The sequence below is a fragment of the Cetorhinus maximus genome, chromosome 28 (genome assembly GCF_964194155.1).
Source record: "Cetorhinus maximus chromosome 28, sCetMax3.hap1.1, whole genome shotgun sequence".
Classification (NCBI taxonomy): Eukaryota; Metazoa; Chordata; class Chondrichthyes; order Lamniformes; family Cetorhinidae; genus Cetorhinus; species Cetorhinus maximus.
In genome coordinates this window covers 27,610,242-27,636,213 of record NC_135906.1, presented here as the reverse complement: position 1 = coordinate 27,636,213, position 25,972 = coordinate 27,610,242, and the positions used below count along the sequence as shown (strand labels likewise).

The 25,972-nt window shown below is 41.6% G+C and overlaps 1 protein-coding gene across 5 annotated transcripts in view; it reads left to right on the top strand.

Annotated features, from left to right (window-relative positions):
* LOC144668975 (MHC class II regulatory factor RFX1-like) overlaps positions 1–25,972 on the top strand; it is a 118,116-nt gene that overhangs the window by 40,461 nt on the left and 51,683 nt on the right. For all 5 annotated transcript variants that reach the window (XM_078531513.1, XM_078531510.1, XM_078531511.1 and 2 more), the window contains exon 3: positions 7,615–7,724. In XM_078531513.1, coding sequence (XP_078387639.1) covers positions 7,615–7,724 — 110 coding nt within the window. The remainder of the gene's footprint in view (positions 1–7,614; positions 7,725–25,972) is intronic.

Here is a 25,972-nt window from a genome sequence, read left to right as displayed (position 1 = left end):
ACCTACATGTATCCCCCTTTGAACTAAAACAACTCAATTCAAAAACACTCCTATTATTGCTTTATGTAAAACTCTGATTGAAGTTCCTCTTGGTTCATTAACATATCAAAACCACTTCTTATTGTTGGTTTTAGACTCATGCAGTCACTCTGGCTCTTCCTGCAATTACCCCAACTGTCTGTCTCCCTGTATATAAGAAAAATGACAGTGATATTAGCAGATGAAAAATATTATAACTTATTGTTTTCTTGATACAGAACACACCAAATAACTGAAAATAATACTTTTTAAACATAATAATTATTTGCTTCTTGTGAATACTTTATAATCTGTTCAAATATGAAACACAATAGTGTACATGGACTTCAATATCCCTTATCTCTTCACAAGAACATAAGATCTAGGAGCAGGAGTAGGCAATTCAACCCCCTGAGCCTGCCCCGCCATTCAATACGATCATGGCTGTCCTCATTTCGGCCTCAACTCCAATTTCCCGCTCTCTCCCCATAACCTTTCAACCTGTTACTAATTTAAAATCTGTCTATCTCCTCCTTAAATTTATTCAGCGTCCCGGCATCCACTGCACTCTGAGGTAGTGAATTCCACGGATTCACGACCCTTTGAGAAAAGTAATTCCTCCTCATCTCTGATTTAAATCTACACCCCTTAGCCTAAAACTATGGCCTCTCGTTCTAGAATGCCCCACAAGGGGAAACATCCGCTCCACGCCTACTTTGTCTATCCCCTTTAGCATCTTATACACCTCAATTAGATCTCCTCTCATCCTTCTAAATTCTAGCGAGTATAGGCCTAACCTGCTCAATCTCTCCTCAGAAGACAAGCCCCACATCTCTGGAATCAATCTACTGAACCTCCTCTGAACTGCCTCCAATGCAGCTACACCCTTCCTCAAATAAGGGGACCAAAATTGTGCACAGTACTCCAGGTGCGGTCTCACCAATGCCTTGTACAGTTGCAACAACACTTCCTTATTTTTGTACTCTATTCCTTTAGCAATAAATGCCAAAATTCCATTTGCCTTCCTTGTTACCTGCTGTACCTGCATACTAGCTTTCAGTGATTCATGCACGAGGACACCCAGATCCCTCTGCACTGAAGCATTCTGAAGTTTCTCTCCATTTAAATAATAAGTCGCTTTTTTATTCTTCCGACCAAAATGCATAACCTCACACTTATCCACATTAAACTCCATCTGCCAGATTTTGGCCCATTCATCTAACCTGTCCATATCCATTTGTAAATTTCTTATTTCTTCATTGCAACTTACTTTCCCACCTATTCATCATATTAATAAGCGCAGTTTAGGTTTAATTAATGAAGCTTGAGTCACTGTCCAAGACTCCTTGCACATCTTACACAGCTGAGTTAGCTCCTATTGAGTGATCTCTCAAGTAGCTTCTACAAAATTCCAGAACCTGTGTTGCTTCAGGGTGAGAGGAAATGTTTAGACAGACATACAGGCTCACTCGGTGTTGGGCCTTGCAGGTCAGTGATTTTTTTTCAGCATGTCAGCACTAGACAAATGATATGTTCTGTGAATTCAAATTCAACTCTGGCACTAAGCAAGCCTCTGGACCCAATGTAAAATCCTGTTACTGTTTTGAAGATTGACCCCTGATTCCTTGTCCAGTTCCTATCTAGGAGGCAATAGCCTGGAGGAAACTGCTTTGAATGGCCTTCCGTGATGTGGACCAGAAATCTTACACCAGGGATTGAGCACAACTATTGATGGGGTCTTCCAGTGCCTTTATTAGGCGATGTCCATGGTTGGAATCTGTATTGTTGTTTATGAGTGCATGAAGGTGGAATTGAGGTAGAAGGTCAGCCGTGATTATATTGAATGGTGGAGCAGGCTCAAAGGGCCAAATGGTCTACTCCTGCTTCTATTTCTTATGTCCTTATTTATCTATAATCTGAAACCTTGTAAGTCCTTATTTCCCCCAGCCAGTCCTTACAGAGCTTGGTTCAGAGTCCAATCAATCAAACATAAAATAATCAGGTTAGTCATGTGCTTAGCAACAGCCAATGATATAGTTTGAAAGTGGCACAAACAGAATTGATACATGATTTCAGTTGGCTAATGTGATTGCTGATTTTTTTTTTAAATTATAGATTGGCTTCATGATTTCAAGTGAATTTGAATTGTGTAATAATATCCTTGAAATTTAATGACAACACAATAGTGTTAATGACATTTCACTTGATTTTAAAAAATTAAACCACACTAGATAAATGTTATGCATTTTGTTATGGCCATGTGAGGAGGAGTAAAAATTGAGTCTCCTATCATGCCACTCCAATTTTGACCATACAGAATTTTTTGTGAATTTGTAAGGATGAAGATATTTACTCAATGTCTGTGCTTTTATGTGTGCTGGTTATAAAGAAACTAGTTTGGCAGGCTTTCTTGAGTGTAAAACAAAAAGGTGTTCATTTTTATTGAGTCAAGAACTCACCCAGGCAAAGAAAAAAAATATTTAAAAAGATAAGCTCATGTGGGTGCCCCGTACGTGTACCCACACACACACACACACACACACACACACACAATTACAAATTATATTGTAGGAAGTTACTTTCTTAGCCAAAATTAAAGTTCAATGCAAAAAGGGAAAAAAGAGTTCACTGTTTATGAGTCCCTTACTGGTACAGTTGGCTGAAGCAAAATTTTTTGCATGGTGGTCTTGAAAATTCTGTAGAGTTGAAGCCCATGTAGATTGCAATTTCTGGAGACGGTCCCTTTTTAAAATGTAATCAGTCTTTTCCAAAAATTCAATAATTTTTGCTTCTGAGATTCCTTTTGATGAAAAATTCTCTATCTCTGTGCTGGATTTTAAACTGGAATGGAGTTAGGGTCTTGGGAGAGAAAGGAACTCATTACTGCTTCATTGGTAGCTTTATCAGACTACTGTTTTAGCAGCTTGTGTGCTGCATTAAAAGAGATTCCAAAAATGGTTATGCCAGTCACGTGACCTCTCTCCCCATAATGATTTCAGAAGGCATTCGCTTAGCTGATGTCTGAACCAACCATGGCTTTTGTTTCATGGCTGAGGTGATTAGATTCTGTATTATCCCTGGGTGGAATCATCCTAGATTTACACTAAGTGCGGTAGCGAGCATGAAAAACAATGTTTTAGCTGCCGGCTGCAATGTCGGGTTTTCACACAATATTGTTCGCTTACCAGCTCACTAATTATGCAGCCACAGGAAATACACCACCTGGCTGGCGGTCGGCCTCTGAATTGCCCACCATCATGTTACCTCACCGTTTCCTCACTCCAGGTGCCCTATATGCGCACACAGTTCTCTATGCCTGCAGCCCAGGACTGCTCCAGTGAAGGCATGGCCCCGAAAGCCAAGACGAATTCAGTGACCTATCACTAGAATGCCTTTTGTGGCCTCTTCCCTTGCCTGAGGCCACTTCTCCCCCTTCCCCAAGCAAGCCCTAGCCCTGCAGCCGTTGAAAAGCCCCACCTTACGGCTGTCTGGTAGATAGAGACCTGCCCATGACCCCCACAAAAGCGGTGTGGTGCTGCCTGCAAAGCCTGGCGCTGATAACTGCGAGTGCTGCCCGAAGCAAGGTAGGCAAAGAAACTTTGAGGTCCCGAGCGAAGTGCAGCTCACCAGGTGCACATTGCTTACATACAGTTGTGAAACACGCCGATGTGCCCATGATGATCCAGCGTGGGGGGATGATTCTGGCGAGCAGGGCTTATAATGAGATGCTGAAGTATTGAAATTAGGCTCCCGACGTGCGGCAGCAGGGAACATGGCCTGCCACTGACGGGTGGATCGATGATCGCAAACTGATTTCACAATGGCGTAAAATCCATATTGTCTGCTCACGCACCATGACACCCACTGCCAACGGGACCGGATGATTCCATCCACCACCAACGGGACCAGACGATTCCACCCCCAGCCTTTAACTCCTGAACATCCGTTATCCATCTTGATGGGATAGGAAGAACACCTTTCCATGTAACTATTGTCCTAGTAGACTTTGTCTCCGCTTGAGAGATAACTTTGTAGAAATGCAAATGTGAGGTCCAATACAGTTTCAGTAAATCCTTTTGAAGTAGTCCTTGACATCATCAGGTGTGAAATTCCATAGAACGATGTCGTGGCTTGTCTGAATTGTAATTCACATTGGAACTTTACAGAAACAGGTGATAGAAACACAGAAAAATGGATGAAGGAGTAGGTCATTTGGCCCTTCAAGCCTGTTCCGTCATTCAGCATGATCATGGCTGATCCTCTATCTCAACACCATACTCCAGCTCTCTCCCCATACCCCTTGATGCCTTTAGAGTCTAGAAATCTCTTTCCTTCTTAAATATATTCAGTGACTTGGCCTCCATAGCGCTCTGTGGTGGAGAATTCCACAAGTTCACCACCCTCTGAGTGAAGAAATTTCTCCTCATCTCAGTCATAAAAAGCCTACCCCATATCCTGAGATTGCGGCCCTGTGTTCTAGATCCGCCAGCAGCCAGAGGAAACATCATCCCTGCATCCAGTCTTTCCAGCCCTGTCAGAATTCTGTGTTTCAATGGGATCCTCTCTCATTCTTCTAAACTCCAGTGAATACAGGCCTAGTTGGCCCAATCTGTCCTCGTACGACAATCCTGCCATCCCAGGAATCACTCTGGTCAACTTTAGCTACACTGCCTCTTTGGCAAGTAAATCATTTCTTAGGTAAGGAGACCAAAACTGCGCACACTACCCAAGGGTTGGTCTCACCAAGGCCCTGCCATAGGAGTAGTAAGACGTGTTTGTTCCGCTCACAGTAAGGCCAACATACCATTTGTCACCTTAACTGCTTGCTGCACTTGCGTGCTTGCTTTCAGTGATTTGCAACTTGCAATACCAGACATCAGCTGACTTGTGGCAGCCATCTTAAGTCAGTGTCTTTTCCTGCTTTCAAAAAATCCTTTTTAAACAGTTCAATATATGTTTGATCAGCCAACGAAATTAAAGATTAATATCACTCATGCACAAGCCACATCATCATGACAATTTAAAATAAACTTCTTGCTTATTGGTATACCATATCCTGTTAGCGCTGAGTGTAATTTTTTTTCTTTTAAGTCTCAAATTTGTACCCTTGATTTCATTGTTTAAATCAATCAGCTTGTGTCTTCAAATTTCTTTTATTTGTTCTTGAGATGTAAGTGTGGCTGACAAGCTCAGAATTTATTGCATTCCTAATTACCCTTGAACTGAGTGGCTTGCTAGGTGATTTCAGAGGGTAGTTAAGAGTCAGCTATATTGCTATGACTCCACATTCTGGAGTCACATGTAGGCCAGACTGCGTAAGGGTGGCAGATTTCCTCCCATGAAGGACATTAGTGAACCAGATGAGTTTTTACAACAGTCCAGTGGTTTTGTGATTATTATTAATGAAACTAGTATTTTTATTTCAGATTTATTAATTAATTGAATTTAAATTCCCCCAGTTTGCCGTGCTGTGGTGAGATAACTCATGTCTCTGGAGCATTAGTCCAGTCCTCTGGTTACTAGTCTAGTACCATTATCACTGTGCTACAGTTCCCCAGTTTTGGGGAAATACATTGTGTTGGAATTCTGTACCCCAGAGGGTTATGGATGCTCCATCATTGAATATATTTAAGACTGAGATGGACAGATTTTTGGTTCCTCATGAAATCAAGGGATATGGGGAGCAGGTGGGAAAGTGAAGTTGAAGTCGAAAATGAGCCATGATTGTATTGAATGGCTGAGCAGGTTCGATGGGCCGTATGGTAATGATATCCTAGTTTGAAAAGATAAAGCAAAAAACATGGCCAAGGTTCAGAATGAGACATCATTGGAACAATAAATTGTCAATAAAATAAGTAAAATAAACACCAGTGGAACTGAAGATGTTCCTGTAATATTACAAACTCCTAAGATCATTTGTTACTTTGGATTTATTTAAAATAAATGTCAAATATTTTCACAAATAAAACAGAAGTTATGAATGAGTATTAAGGGTTGTGTCAGGAAGATGTAATAATTTTCATAATGTTATTTGGAATTTATTGTAGAGTAATAGTGGGGTCTGTGTCTTTGGATGTGTGTGCGCCTGGGAATTAATTGAATTAGAGGCAGCTGGTCTAAAGGCTTGATGTAAGAAGAGAAGCTAGGTTTGAAATGCTAAATAGGTAAACATGGGTGAAGTTTTAGAATGTGAGGTGTAAAGGGAACATTTGCCTTTTTAAATAAACTGGACTAACTTGAATTCAAAAGCAGGGGTGAAATGTTTTACCTAGCCAGGAGAAGTTAAGAAACAGTGTGTTTATTTTTTCCCAAAGATTACTGATAAAATTGGTGCTATGATAGATTTTTATTATGAGAGAGGTAAAGTCCAAAGACATAGTGAAACAATGGGAATTTGCATTCAAAGGAGAAAATATGTATGAAGGAGAGAAGGCTGTGTGCAAGGGAAGGCATTTTTAAGATCTAGCACAAGTGTGAAAAGCCTCAAGTTGCTGTCTACAAGGAACCAAAACTGAGGAAAAACTCACTTTAAAATTCAACTGTCCAGGATGTGTGCTTTGCCTGGGTCTATTTAAATCTATGGGCAGAATCTTCTGGCTGGCGTGTGGGTGGCGGAGCCCGCACGCCAGCGCTTAAAATGTCGCGCGAGCATCCTGACGTCAGCACGCGGCATCGCGATATTTCGGCCAGTGGGCGCACTATGCAGCGGGACACGTGCCCACCATTAATTAAAAGCTTCGTTAAGGCCCTTAATTTGCCAAGCGTCGACGATTTTGAGGGGCCCGTGCGAACTTCAGCTCGGCGCACGGGCCCAACAGGCAGGCGGGTAGGTGATTTTTTTACAAACCTCATCCAGTGGCGGGATGAGGTTTGATAGTGGCTTTAAAAAAGTTTAATGAAGTTTTTGTTTATTTCATTAACGTGTCCCATCTCATGTGACGTTTTCACATGAGGGAGACATGTTAATGAATTTTTTATTGTTCTATTTTTTATATTTGCCAGCCTTTCAGCGATCTCCCTGAGGCAGCACTTTGCCTCAGGGAGATGTGCGCTCTTTCGCGCGCATGCGCAAAAAAGCGCACTCTGACAGTTGGGGAATCCCTCCACCCCCCCCACACAGGAAGCGCATGGCGCTTCCCATCGGGCGGCCCGCTGGGCGGGCCTTAATTGGCCTGCCCACTTAAAATGGCAGCAGGGCCCATTTCGGTGGTGGCGATCGGCTGCCCACCTGCCGCCGAGCCAGTGGGGCTCGCCCGCCCATCAAGGGCAAAATTCTGACCTATGTGTTTTATTGTTGCCTTGATGGAGATGTAACTGGGAGTTAGATTAATTAGGGGATTTAGAAGTTATTATAGCAGTAATTTGTACACCTATGTATGTGCTTAAAATTATTTCTTTTATTAATAAATGTTTAATTTAGTTTTGTAAAAGCTGTCTAAACCTAGGTGGCCTTTTTACTGAATTCAAAGCCCGCATCTCAAAATAAAAACAAATTGCAAATAGTTGTGGCAGCTGCTTCAAGTTTCCTTCTGGGATTTGAGCAGCTTGGCATTTACCATCCGCCTGCTATAACAGGTTGTTACTGTTTTTGTTTAGAAGCAAACATGAGGCCAACCGAGACAGGCTCAGATTCCAGTTCCTCTTCTGCTGGTGCGCAGTCTGGAGTGCCGACACAAGTGGTACAGCAGGTTCAGGCATCACAGCAGGTGAGTGAAAAGTGCAGTGAATCTTCACACAAATTAAACTTTTACATGTTGTTGAATATATTTTGTAACTTATGAATTCTGTTTACTCAGCCAGCAGTGTAATCAGGGAGTGGTTTATGTATTTTTCTTCTCCAAATTATCTTATGCTCTTTTAAGGGAATTGCTACTATCGTTTTAGTTATTAGTATGGAACTGCTTTTGTTACGATCTCCATGGAGGAAACCATAAATCAAAAGACTCTAATTTTAAACAACCCCCAAAGTGAAGAAATTACCAATGAGATTTCACTTGTTGTAACTCTTACTTTAACACCTATCAGAACCAATGCAAATTAAACGTGAATTAACTGGCAAATGATGCTTCAAATAAAAAGGTAAATTTAATTTTAAATAGTCGACACCACAAAGATATGTCTTTCACAACCACAAGCACCCGCATCACTCCCTGCAGACATGTGGCATCACCTGCAGTTCCAGAGTTCTCTAACTCGCCTCTGGTGCATAGGATCTCTCACTTTCCCACTCAGTTTGACCCTCGAATTGCGTTCACCGGCAGCCATGTTCCATCCACTGTCCCTGGAGACAGTCATCACTCAAACGGCACACTGTTGTTGAATCTCCTTAGCTAGGTTCACAATAGTCTTGATGGCACAAATTCCCCAGTTACTCCTTTATCCTTTTTAATAAAAACTGTTAAATGGTCTGGTTGGCTCTGTAAAGACTGAGGCAGCAGTAAAACTGTCCAATTCACAAACCCTGCTATAACCCTATCTTTGGCTTTCTGTCCTGTTTAACTGTACTATACACACAGCTCCTTGCAAATGTGTCTTCTCTGTTCCCCCCTCTGTTGCAGATCTCCTTTACCTGCAGCTCTCCCTTGTGTCTGGCCAGATGGCTATTGTATGTTAACTTCTTTCTTGTTGGCACTGCTTTAAGGTCAAGGGGTCACGAGGTCACTTGGCTCAGTATTTCTTAGTATTCAAGAAAATTACAATAGACCCCTTTACAATTGATGCAAACTCTTAAAAATCCATTTCAAGCATTCTTAAAAGCAACTACAGATTCCACAGATATTTTAAAGAAATTAGTTTCCTTACTATACTGCTTCCAGGTCACAGGTCATCACACTTTGGCTGTGGAGTTCTGATAGCTGTCATCAATGTTGTTGAATGGTAGGGGACACAATTCAAGCCAGAGTGAGCCATTCACTTCCTAGACTTCATTAATTAAAGTAACAATACATTTCTGTATAAATAGGATGGTAAACAATTTAGCATGAGATGCATTTCTGCTAAATATTTTTTTGATGGATTAGCAACTTGTTCATTGTAATGTGCTTTATGTCTTTTCTTTTGACTTCATTAGTAAATCACTTTGTTTTATTTTTGCTACAGTACTATCTCTCCAGCTGAACTAGTACTAGTCTCCAGCCGAAATTTTAGTTGCAGTCTGTTCAACCTTATAAATAGCCACTCTGAGTTGCACGAGAGCAGCTCAAGGTGATTTATACTGTGATTTTTCTTCTGTCTATGGAGAAACAGCTAACCTCAGATTTTACTTCTCCATCTTGGTTAATCCAAAAATATAAAGTCACTACAAGGCCTAAGGTTCAGCTGATTGGATCATTAATCGAAATGCTAAATAAATATCACATCACTTTTGATCCTTATCCTCAAGCAGTCTGGCTGAGAATTGTTGAAACAATGGAGAGGTAGTGTTGGAATTTAAATTTGTTTAGAAGTCCAGAGCTTAATCACTTGTACAGATGGGATATTGTTTTATTTTTGAAAGCATCTTATGCGCTGATTCACTTTGGTTTTAACATGAAAAGTAATTAAACCTGAACTACGTTTTATGATATTTTAGGTTCCCTAATCTGAAGCTACTTTGAAATCAGAAGGAAGTTTTCTTAATTAAAAAAACCTCTTGAAAAGGAGGGTTTTTTTTTGCAAGACATCATGGCCCAGAACTTCCCATCTCTTGGGGCAGGGTTGTACCCCAGAAGATGGTCGGGGGACCCCCCAAAGCCCTCCAGATGATCCCATGCGAGGACCGATTGGCAATTGCTTGGGAAGTTTAAACTTCCGATGGACAATTACCCTGCACCGGGAACTATCCTACACTCCGATTTAAATCGGAGATTTTGGATGGTTTCAATTCTCTTAGAAGAATAGTTACCCAGGAAAAGTTAGAAGAGTTAACACCATTTCAAACTCCTGGGTAGCTGAAGCCCCACTAAACCCCTCCCCACAATTAGCCCCCATGCACCTCACTGCTCCCCCACCCAAATCAACCCATCCTACCCACTTACCTGATACCTTACCCTTTCCCTGGCTTCCCAAAGTGGCATTTGAACAAAGGGACCTTTAAAATTACTGTTTAACAGTAACTAGTGGCTTCATTTTCCCCAACGCTGCTGCCTTGTACTGGAAAGATTCAGGAACCAGGTGCGCTGCACATTTCTCAGCAGGCCCTGGTGAGAACTGTGCAGGTCCAATCTAAAGTAAGTAAAAAGGAGCAGAGTGGCAATCCAACGGTGATTGTCACTCCACCAAAGTTTGGGCCCCATGTTTATTACGATCACCAATAAGGAGAGGAGAGGGCTCAGGCAGAAATAATAATAAAAGTTGTCATGATAATGAAGGAGAAACACCGAATTGTGTCTGGAAATATTGGACTTTAAAAATCAGATCTGAGTTTTTAAAAATGCACACAAATCATTGGCTGGAATGCTGCAGGGTGGCTCCCTGAGAGGCAATGGAACCCCACCCTGTTGCCAGACAAGGTACTTCTAAGCAGATCCAGAACCTAATTGCTCCCTCCAGTAGAGACAATGGGACATAATAGGAGATAAGTATCATCTCATCAAGAAATCCTGTGATCCAGAGAGATTTGTGAATTCTACTTCCCACTTGGAATATACAAAGAAGGAGTTAAAAGTGAGTTAAAAGTGCTTAACTGTTGGTGGGTGTTCTAAGAGCGAACAAGTGCAGGAAGTTTGACTCAGAAGTAACAGCCACACACAGTACCCCTGCAAATTGCCATTTTGCAGGTATTCCGATCTCTCTCCCTCTCTACCGAATTCAACACTACTGAAACCTCAAAACCAACTACTGTTTACCAAATTCAACAGTATTGGAACCTAGAAATCGACTACCCATCTACCAGAGTCAACTCTACTGGAATCTCCAACTGCAATGGCTGCAACGCTCAATCACCTACTCCCCATGAGTCAAGGACTGTTCCGTATACATTTTTATATATATATTCACTTCAAGCTAAATTCTTACTTTTAACCTGCATGGCCATATATGCATGTGTTTTATCCTTTCTGGTTAACCAGTACAGAAATACTAGCCAACCTAGATTCCTTGTTCTCCCATCTGGGTGCAGAACAGCAAGCAGACCTGACGAGGCCTTTAAAAGCTTTTGCAGAGACAAGCCAGGCTGTACCACCCTAGCCCTACATGATGTGGATGTGGGAGTGGCCCCTCCCATAAGGCAACATCCGTACCGTCTAGGCCCGGAGAAGCTGGCCCAGGTCTGGGAGGAGATTAACTACATGTTGGAGCGTCAACTAATAAAGCCCAGCAACAGTAGCTGGAGCTCCCCAGTTGTGCTCGTGCCCAAGCTGGACGGCTCCACAAGGCCCTGCATTGATGACCGGAAAGTTAATGCAGTCACCCGAGCTGACTCCTACCCAATAACCCGGCTGGAAGACTACATAGATAGAGTAGATAAAGCAGCCTATATCACAAAGGTAGATTTACTCAAGGGATACTGGCAAGTTCCCTTGATGGCCCCCACGAAGGAAATCTCCACCTTTGTAACTCCAGACGGGTTATACCAGTTTAGGGTTATGCCCTTTGGACTCCGATATGCCCCGGCTACCTCCCAAAGGTTGATGAACCAGGTAGTGGTGGGCTTGTCCACTTGTGTATTGTACCTGGATGACTTTGTAGCGTACAGTGCCCTGGGAAAACCACGTGGAGCAACTGGAAGCCCTCTTCCAGAGAGTACAGCCAGCTGATCTAGTGGTCAATCTCACAAAGAGTGAGTTCGCTAAGGCTAAAGTGACCTATCTAGGAGACGTAGTAGGCCAAGGTCAGATACTGCTCAGGGCTGCCAAGGTACAAAAGCTGTAGCCCAATTCCCCATTCCCACCACAAATCATGAGGTCCTTGGGGATGTGTGGGTTCTTCCGCAAGTTTGTCCCAAACTTTAGCACTGCAGCCTCCCTGCTGACAGACCTGCTACAGAAAAAAGCAAAGGTAGTTTGGACCGAGAAATGCCAGACAGCCTTCGAAAAGTTGAAGGCCATTTTAATAGACAAGCCCATGCTTGCAGCCCCGGAATTTAATTAGGCATTTGAAGTAGCCATTGATGCGAGTGACATCGGGGTAGGGGCTATTCTCCTACAGGAGGATGAATCTGGAATAGAGAGACCAATCGAGTACTTCTCTAAAAAGCTCATCAAGCATCAGAAACGGTACTCAGCAGTAGAGAAGGAGACCCTTGGTTTCTTAATGGCCCTCAGACACTTTGAAATATATGTCCGAAATGGGTACAGAGAGACCACAGTCTATACCGACCACAATGCATTAACTTTTGTGGAAAAATGTAAGAACTCAGAATACCAGGTTATTCCGTTGGAGTTTGTTCCTCCAGCCGTACCACTTAAAAATCACCCACATGCCTAGGAAATCAAATGTGATTGCAGAGGCCAGTCCAGAACTTAAGGGAGCCCAGTTCGAACCGGGAAAGATAAATTGACCATTGCTAAGAGAATGAATGAATCAGAATGTTTTGTTGTTTATAAGTCTTTCCCTTTTTTATAACAAAATGAGAATGAATCTTATTTCATTCCGGGGAGGAGGGGAAGTGTCATGATAATGAAGGAAAAACACTGAATTGCATCCAGAAATATTGGACTTTAAAAATAAGATCTGAGTTTTTAAAAATGCACACAAGCCACTGGCTGGAATGCTGCAGAAGTTTGACTCAGAAGTAACAGCCACACACAGTACCCCTGCAAATTGTCATTTTGCAGGCATCCCGATCTCTCTCCCTGTACCGAATTTAACACTACTGGAACCTTGAAACCGACTACTCTCTGCCAAATTCAACACTGGAACCTCAAAACCGACTATCAGTATACCGGAATCAGCTCTACTGGAATCTCTAATCACAACGGCCGCAACGCTCAATCATCTACTCCCCACGAGTCAAGAGCTGTTCCATATTCTTTCCAAATATATATATTCACTTACTTCAAGCTGAATTCTTAGTTTTAACCTGTATGATTGTAAATGCATGTGTTTTATCCTTTCTTGCCTTTAGTAGTTAATAAACTTACTCTCACCTTTAACTCAGGAAAGTCTGATCAAATTGGCTTCTTCAAAACCACAACAATTGGGTCTAGGAAAAAAGGAATGTGCAAAAGGGATCCTTTCTAGATTAAACCTAATGTTGTGACCAACAGAAGGAGGGTTGCTGAATAAAGACAGGGAAGCCAGTTCATCCCCCCCTCACCCAGGGCATAACAATTTGGGGGTGTCCCAGGCAGATGGTGACAAATTGAGGGGTCTCACCTAGATAAACAACTTTGGGGAGCCTCGCGGGGGGGTAGGGGGGGGTGGGTTGTAACAAAATAAAAATAGCCTAAAGATAAAAAGGAATGAGCGAGAAGTCCAGGAACAGGATCTTGGGTTTTGGCTTGGGTCAGGATCAAATGGAGGTCATGACCCCATGGTGTGTGGGAAGGGTCACCTGGCAAGTGATTTTCCCCAAATTGGTCATGTAGTGGCAAGAGGACAGGCTTACTGTCCAATTAAGCACTGTTTAATTAAGTGGGCTCTCAAAGCTGGAGGGCCATTAGGAGGCCCTCCAGTTTGGAAGGAGCAACAGCCTGCAGTTCAGATGAGAAAAAAAGGGTGTCTAAAGACAGTGGGTGGCTTTACTTTGAGACACCCTCTCTCCAACTTTTTGAACTTTTAAATTAATGAAAGGACTCAGCAGTCCCTCCAAAGGGCATCCACAGGCCAACAACTGTGACCAGGCAGGTGGGGAAGACCTCAAAACTTGTCTGGGCTTTGGCCCCCACCACCCCCATGCCCACCTCACTGCCGCAGGCAGCTGGCCTAGTCCCCGATGCCTTGGAGGCCCTGCAGGCTGACTGGAAAATTTAGTTGACCTCTGATAATAAACTTTGGTAGATCTTAATTCCCCTCAGTTGGCTACCCGCCGCTTGCGGGAGGTTAGCCTTTTAGAGTCGCATCCCACTTCCAGGAAAATAACCTGAGGGTAGGATGGTGCCAGTAAACTTTCAGAACAGCCGGTGCCTGCCCGCCTTTGCACTTGCCTTCATATGGGGGCAAAAATTCAGTCTCAGATCATAAATAGCATTAAGTGTAAAATAAATAGTTTAAGGTCTGAAAAAAATGAGATATCAAAGATACAACAGGAGTGATGAAAAACAAGAAGTGTGTGAAGGTTTGAAAGTGTGAGAAAAACTGCATCTGGGCCATAGGGTCTGTTGCCCAAATAAGAGTTTTATATACAAATGTACGTGGCACAAGGAATAAAACAAATTAGAATTGCAAAGCCAGATTAAAGACTGATGTAATGGGCATTATAGAATCCTGGCTACAATCTGGGCATGAATAGGAGATAAACATTCCAGAATATAGAATTTAAAAGGACAGGGAAATTGGAAAAGTAGGAGTAGTAATACTGATGAAAGAGACAATTGCTGCAATAGAAAGAGGGTATAGTCATAAGGGTGAGCAAGCTATAGAACTGCTTTGGATAGAACTGAGAGAACTGATAGAAAATGATGCAAAACTTTGGTGGGAGTTTTCTTCAGACCTCCAAATATCAATAATAAAGTTGATCAGAAAAATTTGATGCCTAAGCAGAATATTTGTAATGGTTTTCACATAGACTGGGAGAAGCAGAACAGCTCAAGTCCCGATGGTACAGTATTTTTTGAGTGTAATCGATCCTCTTTCTGGTGTCCCGAGAGCGGGCCATTCTAGATTTAGTGATGAAGAATGAGCCAGAATTAGTCAAAATCTAATGGTAAGGAAGCACCTAGCTGGCAGTGACCATAATATGATTGAACATGATCAGTTTAAGAGGGTGAGTCACAAACCAAGATTTTAAAGTTAGTTATGGCTGACTTGTGTAATTAAACAAACCGAGTCAACAAAAGAAATGCAAAAACAATCTCACAAAAGGAGAAATATAAAGAATAGCAAAGGGATACACAGAGAATAGTTGGTGCTGCAAAAAGTTAGGAGAACAGAGTAGCCAAGTGTAATGCGAGCCTTTCAAAGACTGGAGGTGATATGGGTCCTGTACTTCCGCAGGGTGGCAATCAGAATGAGATTACCACTCCACTCCTTGTTTCCTACCTGGAGATTCAGGCGATCCTTTCTCATCCCATCTCCTGACTCAGGCCAGACGAGAACTGTGTAGGGCAGCACGATCCTGAGGCCTTTAGTCGAGCGCTGCACAGTCGGAGGTAAGGAGGCCGTGCCCAGTTTTTCACAGTGAGCTGCCGTAAAGCAGTTAGGTTTAAAGGTCCAGCCGTTTTCAAGCCAGGGAGAAGATAGGTTTGTAAGATAAGTGCGCAAGAGTTGGTGGGGGGTGTGGTGTCGGGTGGCTGGGGTTGGCATCAGTCGGAATAGTCAGTGGGGTGGTAGGGATAGACAGTTTGGTGGTCAGTGTGGGGGGTGGGGGTGGTCAGTTGAGGAGGTCATGTGGGTGGGTGGTCAGGAGGGTTGGGTAGTCAGTGGGGTTGGGGGGAGGGAGGTTGAGTGATTAATGTGGGGATCAGTCAGTGAAGGCGGGTCAGGTGGCCAGTGGGGGGTTTCAGGGGGTGTCCCGTGGGGGGAGGGGGTGTGGTCAGACCTGTTTGGGGGAGGGAATGAGCACTATTGTTACCCGGGACTTAGAAATGGTTTTAATTCTTCTAACTTTTCCTGGATAACAATTACTGCAGGACAGTCTGAACCATCTTAAGTTTGCAATTTAAATCATCTTTTTGGTGGTTCTGATTGCAGAGCAATTGCCCAACACAAGTTTGAACTTCCCAGGCAATTGCCAAGCAATCCTTACCTGGGGACTTCCCCGTGGTTGGGAGGTGTTCCCCAGCGCAGCTTTGAGGTATCCCCCCAGTTGCGAATCTCGGGAAGTTGCAGGCCATTGTAATTGAAAATCAGGAAATCACAGGCTTGCAAAATATTTACTTTGTTTTTTTCTTTCAAGGGTTGTGAGCCCCGCTAGCAAGGCCAGCATTTGTTCTCCATCCTTAGTTGCCCTTGAACTGAGTAGCATGCCACACTATTTAAGAACATAAGAACTAGGAGCAGGAGTAGGCAATTCAGCCCCTCGAGCCTGCCCCGCCATTCATTACAATCATGGCTGATCTCATTTTGGCCTCAACTCCAATTTCCCGCCCTCTCCCCATAACCTTTCAACCCATTACTAATTAAAAATCTGTCAGATTTCAGAGGGCAGTTAAGAGTCAACCACATTGCTGTGGGTCTGGAGTACCATCTACAAGATGCACTGCAGGAATTCTGGGATGCAAGGCTCCTTCGACAGCACCTTCCAAACCCACAACTACTACCACCTAGAAGGACAAGGCCAGCAGATAGATGGGAACACCACCACCTGGAAGTTCTCCTCCAACTCACTCACCATCCTGACTTGGAAATATATTGCCGTTCCTTCACTGTCGCTGGGTCAAAATCCTGGAACTCCCTTCCTAACAGCATTGTGGGTGTACCTACACCACATGGACTGCAGCGGTTCAAGAAGGCAGCTCACCACCACCTTCTCAAGGGCAACTAGTGATGGGAAATAAATGCTGGCCCAGCCAGCGAAGCCCACATCCCGTGAATGAATAAAAAAAAGTCATATGTAGGCTAGACCAGGTAAGGATGGCAGATTTCATGAACCAGATGGGTTTTTACAACAATGGCTTCATGGCCACCATTACTGAGACTAGCTTTTCAATTCCAGATTATTAATTGAAATTGAATTCCACCAGCTGGCTTGGTGGAATTCGAACCTTTGACCCTAAAACATTAGCCGAGGCCTCTGCCCAGCAACGTTACCACTAGGCCATCATCTCCCCACGGTTTTCTTTGTATCAGACTTTACAGTAGAGAAACAGGACAATGTACCAGAGATCTGAGGGAAAACTAAACCTAAATAAAGTTAAATGTGCACACCATCATTAGTGTGTGATTAACCCAGTAATTTGTGATGAGGAAGAGATGTGCTGTGAGTTCTAAATTAGCAGAAATTATTGAATGATTTGCACGCCAATAACCTCTTAAAAAGGGAGTTTATTTTCAAGAAATTGCTGCATTTGTGGTGCTAAAATTAAATAAACTTGCTGCAGAAAGTCAGGGCTGGGAGTTGTCATGTAAGGACCCTTTCAAGTTTATGTTCCTGCAATGCTACTCAATTCAAACACCCAGAAAGGGAACAGTTAAATCTGAATTCTTATTCCTGCAGGTAGTAAATAAAGTGTCCCTGGAGGTTTTTAAAATTCTTCATTTTTAAAGTTTTTTTCTTTTCCTTTCTGTACCTTTACTTTCCGACTCACATAACTTAACTATTCTGACTTCATCTGTATTTTTCTTTCTGTATCTAATTTGACTGTAACCATCAAATTTCCTTCTCCATTGTTCCTCTGCTTTAAAATTTTTTTTAAATTCATTTGTGGGAGCCCCATTGACTTTGCTGCGCCATTATCTTTTCGCACTTTTTTTGTGGTGCAAATTCTTTCCGAGCTTAATGATGAAGGAAAGAAATCTGCCAAATGGGGCACATCACGAAATGCCCCACTCCAGAAAATAGTGTGCCTTTATTTTAACCAGGTCCTCTGGTACTGTACATGGTTATTTCTGCGCGTTATTAAATACATTTCTTTAAATAGACTATAAGTATTTTACAATTTAGTGAGAATATGTTGACTTTCCTGTTGCCTTATAAGCTGACTGTGTGAAAAATTCCATTTCCTATGGGCTTGTACTTGAATTGTAAGTTGCAAATCAGAATTATTTTAGCTGCATTTTCTTTGTCCTATTCATAGCCTTTCACAGAGACCTGTTTCAAGGCACGTTCCTGCTGAATCAAATGGAAAAGTCCAATATGCAATTGAAAAAAAAAGTTCTGCATTAGGATTATTCATTCAAATACAATAACATTTTTCCAAGGATGGTGGTGTGTATGAAAGGAGTAAGAGGAAAGTTGGGTGGAACTATGGTTTCAACCACCAAGGAATTGTGGAGATTTTATACAAATGAGGTTTCAGGGTGGTATTAAATCTTAGTGAAATTAAAAATGACAACGCCCGTTAACAAGAAATAGTACAGCTCTCCCACGGTTTTGTGCATAAAATATGTGGTTTGTCCCTCTGCACTCCAATATTCACAAAAATGTAAAAAAGTTATTTGCTACGAGAAAATTTTGAAGAAGAATTTTTTTCCTGTAGTTCTATGTGATAAATTTCAGTAGTTATTGTTCTAAACGAATACTCAAGCTGTGTTATATGGCAAATTTATGTGGATTTGCAAAGCCGATCTGGTGAGGACTGAAGTGGTTACAGCATATTTTATAGATTAGTCTTTACAGCATGTGGTAATATATTTTTAAATAAAATTCAAATAATGGATAAGCAGGTCAAGATTTTCATATATGAACATATGAATTAGGAGCAGGAGTAGGCCATACTGCCCCTTGGGCCTACTCCGCCATTTGATAAGATCATGGCTGATCTGATTGTGGCCCCAGCCCCACTCTCCTGTCTACCTCCATTCCCTTTGACTCCCTTGTCAATCAAGAATCTACCTAACCAGCCTTTAAAAAAACATTCAGTGACCCTGCCTCAATTGCTCTCTGGGAAGGGAATTACAACCAATGCACCTACTATCTCTGCAGCCATTTCTTTTAGGATCCTTGGTTGAAGTCCATCAGGCCCTGGTGGCTTGTCAGCCTTTAGTTCTATTAGTTTTCTCAGTACCCTTCCCCTAGTGATTGTAATTGTAAATGTTTTAAGTTTCACCTCTTGATTTACAAGCATTTCTGGGATGTTATTTGTGTCTTCAATAGTGAAGATAGACACAAGATATCTGCTTCTGCCATTTCCTTATTTCCCATTAATTCCCCAGACTCACTCTCTACAATTACTTTAGTTACTTTTTTCCTTTTTAAATACCTGTAGAAACTCTATCTGTTTTTACATTTCTAGCAAATTTTCCCCCATACTCTAATTTCTCCCTCCTTATTACTTTTTTTAGTCATTCTTTGCTGGTTTTAAATTTTGTCAAATCTTCTGACCTACTAGTAATCTTTTCAGAATTTTTTTTTCAATTTGGTACTATCTTTAACTTCCTTAGTTAGCCATGGATGCTGCATTAATCTCCGAGAGTCTTTCTCACTGGAATGTATCTTTGCTGAATGTTATGAAATATTTCTTTAACTGTCTGCTGCTGCAGAATGACTGAAAAATAATAAGGAAGGAGAAATTAGCGTGGATATAAGACTATAAATATTTTACAGAGATATGATGCCCTGCTTTACTAACATAGATAACACAAGTCAAAAAACGCAAAAGTGGATGTAACAATAAAATTTGTCCATTGGTTACACGGATAAAAAGCATTAAAGTTAGTTTTGATAGGCAATTTAAGAACTTTTGGTTGTTTTTCAAGGCCTATTTTAATGTGAAAAATCAATATAAAATCAAGAGAAAAATAGGAACCAAAAGATCCAAGTAAATTTGGAGAAATTCAGTAAGAAAAAGCAGTGGCCCTGATCTTCCAGTCTTTGAATAGTCGGAGACCAGCTGTACCCCCAAAATATATTATAGGACCCCATGGAAGTCCCAACATAATGATTTCATGGGAAAATTGCCCAGGAAGTTTGAACTTCAAATGGGCAAATCCCCTGCTCCCAAGGACCCTCCAGGAAAGTCTCCAACTCTGAGATAGAGTCAAAGACTTCAGACAGTTCCAACTTAGTTACCTGAATAGTTACCTAGGAAATGTTAGACAGATTAAAACCTAGTGTAACAACTGGGTAACTACAGAACTGACCTCCCCAGTCACTCACTGACACGCCCCGAATTCTCCCACCAGCCCCTCATCCTTTGACTAACCCCGACACCCTGACTTCCCCCTCATCCCCCGAATTGACATGACTCTTGCCACCCCCACCCCCAACAGTCCAACTACCCCCTGACCAGGCCTGGCTAGCTCCCACCACATGACTATTACCCCTTCAATTCTGCCTCCCGACTCATCCCCAACCTGACCTGACCAAACCTCACCATCCTACCCCCTTGCCTCACTCTTCTTTATTCTTTCATGGGATGTGGGCATCACTGGCAAGGCGTCACAGGCATTTGTCACCTGTCTTTGATTTGAATGGCTTGCTAGGCCATTTCAGAGGGCATCCTATCCCTTACACACCCTACCACCTTACCCACTTAGCATACTCAAATATCACCTCACCTAACCTACCCCATTACTAACCTTACCCCCACTTAGCCATCCTGCACCGCTCCCCCCCCCCCCCCTCCTCACCGCCTCCTTATCCACTTACCTTCCCTCCGTAACTTTTCAAAGCACATTTAAACTCTTACCAGAATGCGGCAGCTAGTGCCGTAAAAGGGGGGCATGATTCCTGCAAGGATTCTCTCTGCTGCTCCTCCTGAGGTTTCCTGAACTGACAGTTCTGCAGGATTTCCGTCGGAAGATTGCCCTGAAAAGTCAGAGAAAGGCGTGTCTGATCAGGGTCGGAAATAGGCTTTCTGACCCTGAATGGAAGATTTGGACCATTATTTATTTGGAAGAGCCCTAAAACACAAGAAATTAAACAAGGGAACTTATATAAAAAAATCCAGGCACAGTTAAGACAAATTGACAATCCATAATTATTTGCACAATTCACTTTTATGGGCTCAATAGACAAACTTTGTTCACCTGGTAATTTGGATATAGCCAAGGCTGCAAATACTTTCTAAGCATCAGCTGAGCCGGAATCAACAACTAGGGATGTGAGAAGCAATACTATTTTTGCCACTTCCCATCTGCCTGAAAGCAGCATCCATTCTATTCATACCCTTTAGATTCACAGTTAAAATGTTAATGCTTAATGTGAATCAAGACAGCACAACTAAATTCTTTAACTGCCTCTGCCCAAGTGGTATAGTGGCCATTGCTGATCAAATTGGCATTTTGAGGGAAGTGTCTGATGGATAAGTTGGCTCCTGGATCAATCTATGTGTGAGTATAACATTAAAATAAGGCCATTATATATGGCAAGGTTTTTTCATAGTAACCTTTATAAATAAAACAATTTTTCCTCCTATTGCCATTATAAGTGGTGAACACAATTGAATTTGGACCATTTGGGAATAAATAGAATGCATCTTCAGAGTGTGTTAATTCACATACAGATTCTTCTTCCAGTGCCCTCCCCTCCACATTTAAACCACAATTAAAAGTTTGCAGTAGCTCAGAAAGAAGCTGTTTGGAGAGCCTGCAGCAAATTGCACGGTCTTTTATGAAAGACTGTTTTCATAAAACATTTGAATCCAGAAATGTGTATGTTTTAGAATCAAGCATCACTGCAGCATATAGTGCATGCTCCAACAGGGGGAGAACAGTAGGGTTATTCTTGGCAATTGGGAATTATAAAGTATTCATTAGTAAATGGCTGATTTAAACTTGACATTAATTCTGAAATCTTTGGAAAGTTGCGCAAAAAGAGAATATGTGGGAAATTTATCTGGTGTGGCCTGGAAGTTTTACTGTGGTTGAGATTGAAACTCATTTTTGACGTATCATATCTAACTCACGCCTGGCCTGGAAATGTATATTGCTGTAAAATTGTTCCATTTCAAGGACTTGACCTTCCTCAGTCTATAAAAAAGTAATAGATAAATAGATACTGATAAATCCAATACTGCAAAACTTAGAGGGGCCAGCTTCAAAAGTCTGAACTAATTTCTACTTGCATTTTTAATTTTAGTATAATTAATCATTTCTATATCTGATACTGGAAATATATCATATATGATAGCAAAGATTGAGACTGTTATAGTCTGAAGGTAAAGCTTACAACTTTGCAGAGATTTATTTTGTTAACAACAGAACCTCATGCAGACTAATAGCAAGGGACTCAGCCTGTCTCTGGCATGCATAATAGGAATTTAAAAACGCAGTGATACACTGATATATTAAGAATATTATTTGCTACAGGATGTGGGGCTTGGTAGTTGGACTGCAGAAACTTTGTTTGAACCTCCCCTATTGATAACCTTTAATGAGTCAGCCTTATTTCTAGATAAGGTGTGTCTGACTACACAAAATGGGTAATGAAATCCATTCAACATTTATGAATGCTGAAGCCAAAAATAATATTTTATTTTAACACTTCTACTCCCAATGATGGATTTGGTTTCTTCTTTTAAAATTAGACTTTTTTGCAGTCTTCCAAAATGTAATATTAACAAAACATGCCAGCAAAACTGCAACAATTCTCAACCTCCCCCCCCATCCCCCCAGGTTTAGATAACGTTGTTACGATCTTGGAGCAGACCCCCAAATGTTTGGTACCATTTGATTAGGGACCAAAAGCTTTTTGTTTAAAGTAGACAAAGTTTGATACTCAAGACACTTGCTAAGAGAATAAAGCCACAAGATTCCAAGGGTTTTGGACAAACAAAAATAAACTTTATTATATAAGTACATGTGAATTAACAGGCAAACTGTGGTCAAAGACACAGCACTGCACAATAGAGAGCAGGTGCGACCAAGACACATTCCACGGAATTCTCAACAGCCCACCCAGATGTCAGCAAACACTGTGGGCCAACCAATCTTGTTGAACCTCACAAGGGACTCCAGTTTTCACCTTCAAAATTGAAAGGTTTTTTGGAGACTGCTTGTCACTGCTATATTCTGGCTCTGCTGGAACTACAGAGCTACCAGATAATGTGATTGGCCAGCAGCTCTCTAGGGTGGGATTTCCTTCCATATGGGGGTGCAAGTCCCATTCTGACTCAATTAAGGCTGGCCCTGGCTTAATATTGCTGCAGGGGCGGCCAGGTTTTGGTTAGGAGCTGACCATGGCCTTTTCAATTAGGGAGGGGGGTGTGTAATACGCCCCTCCATAAAGTCCAGTCTATCATTTTGGGAAAGAGCGATAGTGGGGATGTGAGGAACAACTTTTTTATGCAAGAAGCGTTTCCATTGATAGAGTTCACAGATGGCCTTATTATGAATGCTTGGCTGAGCTCCAAGACTCATTTAATGAATAACCTCAGCATGGATCTATTTTCACAGGTGGATTGAAATCTTTCAATTTCTTGTATGTTTATTTGGACAAGAGTAAGATGTGTGCAGTGAGGTAAAGTTTCTGTTTTTTGTACTCTAATGGTTCTTTCTGCTGGAGACTTTTATAGGGTTGTAAGAGCAGCAGTTTTTTTCCAAAGCAGATTTCTGAATGAGTGTTTTTTTTAAGTGTATTTCAAGTCTTCCCGTTGTTACTTATTGGCTCTATAGTGCATACTGTGTGAGTGGGCATGGAAGGGCGAATGATGTAGCATGAGTAAGACCTTTTAAAAATAACTTCCCAAAGGTCCCCGAATCCATTATATGGTTCACAACTCCTCTGAGGGGCTGTGAACTATGTGTCCTTGAAAAGTTAGCTTGAATGCACGAAAATTGCAAGGGGCTATGAGATGCCTGCCTCCGCAATAGAGCTGACCAGGTTGGGGATGCGGGTTCAGTACCCTCACTCTTATCACCCCTGTGCAAATTGCCGACGCCGGAAATGGGGAAGGAATCCTGGAATCAGGTCCTGTGCACCATTTTTAAAGGCCTCCAGAGTCAGCCTGATTCCGCAGAAATCTCACCATAATTCTATGACTCAGAGCTAGGCAAAGTTGTGCCAAAAAGTTATCACATATCCTCGAGTGTTTGCGACAGCTACACTGTTATTTATGATGATTAAAGTGTTTATTTTTGGGAGTTAGAGATTATTAGACACACCCCTTTGGAGCAAGTTTCAGAAAATTTCAGCCAACCACTTTTCTTTGGGGGGGGGGGCCCAGTGAAGATACTAACCCATAACTAATAACCCTGAAGAACATGCAAGAATCTCCCTGCTCCCTCAGCCCATCATTATAACTTCCAAAACCACGCCTGAAGCATTAACTTTTGTTTTCTTGCTAGAAATGCTGATTGACCTTTCTTCAGCATTTTGTTCTTGTTTTGCCTTTTTTTTTTTGCTTTGCATTCCAAAGTAATGCACTGTCTATCATTGTGAAAAATTAATTTTTATAATTAAACAAAAATAAGTAATTGTTCAGTCAACAAGCAGAGAAAGATATGGTATACAATATTCAGAATATTGGCGTTTAAATTCAAGAGTGAGTAAATAATGTTTCGGTTGTACAACACATTTGTCTGATCCTATCTGGAGTATGCATTCAGTTTTGGGCACCTAAGTGCAATCACTAATTCACCAAAAATATACCAGGGATTAAAGAGTTAAGTTATGAAGACAAATTATGAACAAACTTTGCTTGTATTTCTTTGTGAATAGAAGATTGAGCGGTGATATATTTGAGATGCTTAAATTGGTAAAGGAATTTGATAGGGTAGATGCAATCCAAAACAAGAGGGAATAATTTTAAAATTATAAAGAGACCAATTATGAGTTAAATCATAAAGTGTACAAAGGGTTGTGGAAATTTGTAACCTTCACCACAAAAGGCTGTGAAATCTGAGTCAATTAAAATCTTTAAGACTGAGATCAGTGAATTTTTGTTTGGCAAGTTTATCAAAGGAATATAGAACAAAGGTGGATAAGTGGAGATGAGGTACAGGTCAGCCATGATCTAACTGAATGGAAGAACAGGCATGAGGGGCTGAATGAACCACTGGGCAAACATTTTCGCTCGGCAAGCGCACGAAAAGGCATGTGCCTGACCCGCTCGAGCGTGAAATGATGTACGTTGACGTCGGCCGAGCGTGCCGATGTCAATGCGCAGTCGCGCAATAGTTTGGTTGGCAAGCATGCGCTGGAGTCGGCAGCGCACCCGCCGACAATTAAAAGGCTTGTTAATGCCATTAGGTAATCAATGAAATTAAATTTTTCACAGCCTGTCCAACCTAACGGTTGGCAGGCAGGCAAAAAGATCAAGCGGCCTTTGCATTGCTTTGGAAACCTCATCCACGGGTGTGGTACCTTAGCCACAAGTAGGCACCTATCACACAGAAAATGGAAGTCATTTTTGGGGGCAGTAACTACAGAATGATCAGTGACCCAATTAAACCTAAAACTATGACCAAGGTTGACAACTTCAAAAAGGCTGAGTTCGAAGAAATGAAGAATGTTTTAAAACAAATGGATTGGAGGAGGACATTTAACAATATTCAGTGGAAAACAAATGAAACACCTTTAAAAGAATAATGCGGGCTAAAGCCCATACCTAAGATCAGTGAGTTTATGCTAAACAGGCATGATTCTAAATGGATTACTAAGCAAATTAATAATGAATGAAGAAGAAAAGGTACATATTTTGTGAATGGAGAAAGAAGGGCACACTGGCATGAATAAAAGAGCACACAATAAAATATTAAAAAGTGCGTCCTAGAAAAAAAATGTGGCCACAGAGGCAAGATATAATAGTGAAAAATGCTTTCAATATTGTCACAGCAAAGGGCCTGCCAGAAACAAATGAGAACACTAAAATATGGAAATTGCCTTGAAATTGAGATCAGCAAAAGATAATAAATAATCTGAACAATTGGTTCTTCCAAGTATTGTCAAGAGAAGACATGAACAATATGCCCTGCCCCACAAAAGGAGTCAGTGGCGTTATTCATCACTAATTAAAGAGATGGAAGCTCCAAGCATGCAAAAAAGGGTTAACACACACAAATCCCTAGATACAACAACAATTTGCATTTATATAACACCTTTGAAATGTGAAATGTCTTAAGATGCTTCCAAGGTGCGTTATCAAAAAAGAGTAATAAAAATGCTCCAACAGCAACTTGCATGTTTATAGACCACCTTTAATGTACTAGAATGCCCCAAGGCTCCTCACTGCAACATTATCAAACAAACTTTGACTCTGAGCCACGCAAGATATATTAGAGGTATTAGGTCAGATGCTCAAAAATTGGGTCCAAGAGAAAGGTTACAAGAAGC